At 38.4% G+C, this 5,599-nt stretch overlaps 2 protein-coding genes across 2 annotated transcripts; one reads left to right on the forward strand and one right to left on the reverse strand.

Moving 5' to 3' along the window:
• Positions 1-657: 657 nt before the first annotated feature.
• LOC310963315 (B-type lectin plumieribetin-like) lies at positions 658-1,577 on the reverse strand (the record flags this gene model as incomplete). Its single annotated transcript, XM_083936061.1, has 2 exons — positions 658-828; positions 1,488-1,577. 2 exons carry the CDS (start codon positions 1,575-1,577, stop codon positions 658-660), a joined length of 261 nt encoding a protein of 86 aa, XP_083792187.1.
• A 2,183-nt stretch (positions 1,578-3,760) lies between these two features.
• Positions 3,761-4,478, forward strand: LOC310963316 (B-type lectin plumieribetin-like; the record flags this gene model as incomplete). Its single annotated transcript, XM_083936062.1, has 2 exons — positions 3,761-3,850; positions 4,236-4,478. 2 exons carry the CDS (start codon positions 3,761-3,763, stop codon positions 4,476-4,478), a joined length of 333 nt encoding a protein of 110 aa, XP_083792188.1.
• Between the last annotated feature and the right edge of the window lie 1,121 nt (positions 4,479-5,599).

The raw sequence follows: 5,599 nt of genomic DNA on the forward strand, positions 1-5,599 counted from the left end.
ATGTCTCTGAAGAATGACAGAACACCTCTCCAGAAACACTCTTGTCCTCCATGCCAAGGAGCATCGAGTCTGTCATCAACAGTAAAGGTTCACATAACAAATATATCGACAAAATAAAAGATTTGAATCTCAGTGATGAAAGGTGTACTGACTTTTGTTGCATTGCGTTCCTATAGGGCCTGTGTTTTTCATATAGTAAATCTAAACTCCATTTTTTTGAATTTTACATTTGAGCAAATAACTGACTGTTCAACTCAGAAGTGATGCAATTACTGGGAAGTGATACAATTTTGAATCATTTGACATTTAAGTGATATTGCACAGGGGTGTACTCACTTCTGTTATATACTATACTTCTCAACTCTTTTTCTATTTCCCCCTTTTCTCCTGGACAGAAACCCCAACAAACCTCACTCTAACAGTCATACTGATACAACTCCCAGTGTTTTTACCAACATGTTTACATCACAGTTAAACTGTTAAAGTCATAACCCAGTAAGAACAAAAAAAATAAAAAACACATTCATACATTTGTGAAAATGTGCTTTTATTTGATTCCAGATTAAACCGCAGGCAGGTTTATTGGGATTCACGCTGACATCCAAAGATAACTTTCACTAGCAAAGCAACAATTTTAGGGCTTGACATGCTGTGACATCACTTCTTTTCTTTGAAGTAAGTAGACCTCCAGATTTCATCACCATCTCTTGACAACACCAGCATGCCGTCATTGGTCAGTTGAAGATGAGACATTTTGTACTCAGACCTGCCGGTGTTAGTCGCCCATACGGGAGCGTCACTGCTATACGTGACCAGATTACTGTCAGTCTGCAGGCACAGGCGGACAACGTCTGATCCATCAGTGCCTGAAGGCCACACAGGCTTTCATCCATAAACGACAAAGTTACTATCATCCTGCAGACAAAAATAATATCAACATATCATCCAAAATATAAAGTTCATACACAATACAATAAGTATAACAGCACATACAATATACAATTGTGTACACTCGACTAAAAAGGCACAGGCAGAAGCATAATTCTAATCTACTATAGTCTAATTCTACAACCAATCTGAACAATTTAGTAACATCTTAAATATTAATATGAGTATAAAAAGTATCGGACCAATCATCGATCCCTGGGGTACTCCAAAACTGACCTCCCTATATCTTGACACACTGTCATCAAGTGACATATATTGCTGTATTTCCCAAGTGTAAACTATATGTAGACTATGTATTATCAACAGTTTCTTTTTAAAAAAACTTATATTTTTCTTTCACTTTCACTGGTTTTCAGTTGTTAATACTTTTTAGAAAGTAAAAGTTTTTAATTTGTAGCCTTTATTCATCCTTAGCTTTATGTTTGTGTGTCATTATTCTTACTTACGTACAAGAAGTCTAACTTATAGCAACTGGACATTTAACCTTTAAATTATGTAAAAACATAAGAACAAGATTAAGGTAAGAGTGAGTTTCTCACCTGAAAGATTGCCTTCCACTGCCCGTTATTGGACATCAGGTAGTCTCCTCTGTGGAGCTCATCATTCCTGGACATGTAGTTCTTACTCATGATTCTCAAACAAACAAACAAACAAAAACAAACATTAATGTTGTGTTGCACCAGTCATCTGTAGTAGCTTCTTCCTTTGCTTCTAAATGTATTTGTGATGATCCACCTCAGTTTATAACTACAATGAGCCTGATGTACCTGTTATATACACATTTAACTGCGTCCTGCAACGACTCTGAGCTAAACTTATCCCAGTAACGTATGAATCAGAGTACTTACAGCCTTGAAAGTGAAGGAGGTGAAATTCACGGCTGGTCACTGCATCTTTATATCATCTGAGCTGGGGCTGGAAAGGGAATGACATACAGATGATTAATGGACATTCTCAATAAGCAGTCCTGACTCCTAATTTCCCAAGAATTGTTTTTGTTTCATGCAATTTATTCACAGTGTTTCACAACTGCAGATCGGCCCTGAATTCTACTTCTACAAAGATAGTAATGTTGGTTGACATAATCAGAAAAGGTTTTAATGTGACTATGTTTGTTATCGTTCATTAGACTGCATATAATGACGCAGCTCCAACAACACCACTAACTACGGCCTCAATAACAAACATACAGTTAAATGGACACCTCTCATCATAAACTTTGTAGAGGTGGAGTATGGGGCAGAGTGTTTGTACGGTGTTGCATTAGATTTTGTGGGTGTAACACACGAAATGACCAGGGAGTGTAGAGAAAAATGCAGAGTCGCTCCTTCATAATCGGCATTTGTCAGCAGACTTGCATTTAATCACATAAATTCCGGAAAGGATGGGAATCAGGCTGCGTTTCTGAACCGCTGCACTTCTTACTCATCACATATGGACACATCCTACTCCACGGTCACACCTGATCAACATTGATCTTTACTAACTTTACTTAGGTTTATGCACAAAAATAACATTGTTAGGTTTAACAGGGACCGCCGACGGTTGCCCTCTCTCCACGGCCCTGTTACCTTGAGAGAATCTACTGGGGAGGTCTTTGGACATCTTGTCCTGGGCCTGAACAAAATACACAGTGGCCCCGGGTTTTGGCATAAAAATGACGTAGTTAGGTCCAGGAAAAAGATTGTATTTTAAGTCAATATAAGTACGTTGTGTAATTAAAGCTTACTTTCAGATGGCATGTCGCATATAGACCTAAAAGGGTCCCAAAAACGTTAAATATCAACAATTCTGTACAATGTCAGCATTTCTTTCTGGTGCTGGAATCAAACCTTGATATTTAAAAGAATATTTTGAGAAGAAAACACAAGCTCAGTTCTCCCGTCCCTATATTTCACCCCTTAACGGTCGGATGACCTGCCTTTATGTGACCTGATCACTTTTTCTTTCAGAAGGTGTAGTGGTCTTACTTTTATAGCTATAGTGAAGATGATAGTATGGACTAGCCAATCTCTTGGTTGCAACCATGACATGCTAGCTTATCAGAAAGGGGGCTAAATACCTCTTGCAAAGTCAGGTGGAGAGTCTGCTGACGAGTGAAGAATAAAGGAGTGATCAGCATTTTTCTTTACTCACCCTGGTCACTTTGTGTGTTACATCGAAACAATCTAATGCAACAGCTTACACGCACCTTGCCACATTGACATTTGACCTCTACAAAGCCTATGGGAATTATTATTATTACTGAGGTCTAAGTTAAGGGTGTTGTTTAAGTTGCTTCATTCTTCCAACGATAACAAACATAGTCACATTAAAACCTTTTCTGATTATGTCAACCAGCATTACTATCTTTGTAGGAGTAGAATTCAGGGCCGATCTGCAGTTGTGAAACACTGAATAAATTGCATGGAAGAAAAACAATTCTTGGGAAATTAGGAGTCATGACTGCTAATTGGGAATGTTCATTAATCATCTGTATGTCATTCCCTTTCCAGCCCCAGCTCAGATGATATAAAGATGCAGTGACCAGCCGTGAATTTCACCTCCTTCACTTCTGCTCACGGACTGACTGGTGCGACTTTCAAGGCTGTAAGTACTCTGATGGATTCATACGTTACTGAGAGAAGTTTAGCTCAGAGTCGTTGCAGGACGCAGTTAAATGTGTATATAACAGGTACATCAGGCTCATTGTAGTTATAAACTGAGGTGGATCATCACAAATACATTTAGAATCAAAGGAAGAAGCTACTACAGATGACTGGTGCAACACAACATTAATGTTTGTGTTTGTTTGTTTGTTTGTTTGAGAATCATGAGTAAGAACTACATGTCCAGGAATGATGAGCTCCACAGAGGAGACTACCTTGAGTCCAACAACCGGCGGTATAAGGCAATCTTTCAGGTGAGAAACTTACTCTAACAGTGAAAGTGAAGAAAAATATAAATTGTTTATTTAAAAGAAACTGTAATATACAGTATAGTCTATAGTTTACAGTTGGGAAATACAGCAATATATGTAACTTGATGACAGTGTGTCAAAATATAGGGAGGTCAGTTTTGGAGTACCCCAGTGATCGATGATTGGTCCAATACTTTTTATACTTATATTAATATTTAAGATGATATTAAATTGTTCAAATTGGTTGTAGAACTAGAAGCATTATGCTTCTTCCTTTGCCTTTTTAGTCGAAGGTACACAATTGTATATTGTATGTGCTGTTATACTTATTGTATTGTGTATGAACTTTATATTTTGGGTGATATGTTGATATTATTTTTGCCTGCAGGATGATAGTAACTTTGTCATCTATGGCCCGGAGGTTGTGTGGGCTTCAGGCACTCCAGGAGCAAGTGGTTTCCGCCTGGTCCTGCAGGATGACTGCAACCTGGTCATGTACGACAGCAATGACGTTCCCTTATGGGCGACAAACACCGGCGGGAAAACTTGCACAACGTGTCATCTTCGACTGACCAATGACGGCAAACTGCAGCTGTACAGAGGAGCTACTCAAATCTGGAGCTCTACTTAAGAAGTGATGTCACAACATGTCAAGCCATAAAATTGTTGCTTTGCAAGTGAAAGTTATCTTTGGATGTCAGCGTGAATCCCAATAAACCTGCCTGCGGTTTAATCTGGAATCAAATAAAAGCACATTTTTACAAATGTATGAATGCGTTTTTCATTCTTTTTGTACTTACTGGGTTATGACTTACTAGTTATCTTTAAAAGTTTAACTGTGATGTAAACATGTTGGTAAAAAACACTAGTACTTGTATCAGCATGACTGTCAGAGTGAGGTTTGTCGGGGTTTCTGTCCAGGAGAAAAGGGGGAAATAGCTAAAACATAGCAGCCTACACCATACAAGCTATACGAGTGAAACATTCAGGGGAGGTTCAGACTGCTGCACTTCACTAACAAAAAGAATATCTTCAAATGGAAATATAGCGTTTACTCTTTGCTCCTTAATACACACTGCTTTGATGAATGCTTTCCTGGAGATGCTTTGTTAAGTTTCCAGTTCCTGCTGTCTGTGCTTTTGAGACAGACATCTATTGATTCACTTATGCAAAAAAGTATGTATCTGAATAACTTGACACTGGTATTACATTTAGCTGATTCGATCTTGTTAGGGAAGACAACCCTTTGAAAAGATTGGTTACATACAGTATATTTAGGTCAGAAGTCCTACAATTGAATCAATGTTTTCTTTAAAAATTAACGCCAATAGAATTGAAGTTGATCTTGTGTGTTTGAATTTTCTTACAATTTCAATGATATCAGATTTATTTCCCCTACAAATAAACATTCTGTTGTTACCATGGACTGTATTAACAAATGGACGTAGCCTCTCCGTCGAGGGCCGTTCTCTCAACTTGATCCAATCGTCCTTGCCTACGGGAGTTCCCATCTTGTCAGACTTGACGTTGGGGGGAGCGAGATACATCCATCTGGCTGACGTATACCTCAGAGGAGAATTGAGGGCCAGCGGCTAACTGTCACTCAAGAGGACACGCCCCTAATTATTCATAAACTTTAACCTCCAATAAACTAAAAACTAGCATGGTACAAAAAAATTCACCACTTCTCAGTGTTGTCATGGAGATATGACCTAAACATACAGACTAGAATGTTTTTTTGTCCCAGACCTT

The sequence above is a fragment of the Echiichthys vipera genome, assembly GCF_963691815.1.
Source record: "Echiichthys vipera genome assembly, chromosome: 21".
Taxonomy (NCBI): Eukaryota; Metazoa; Chordata; class Actinopteri; order Perciformes; family Trachinidae; genus Echiichthys; species Echiichthys vipera.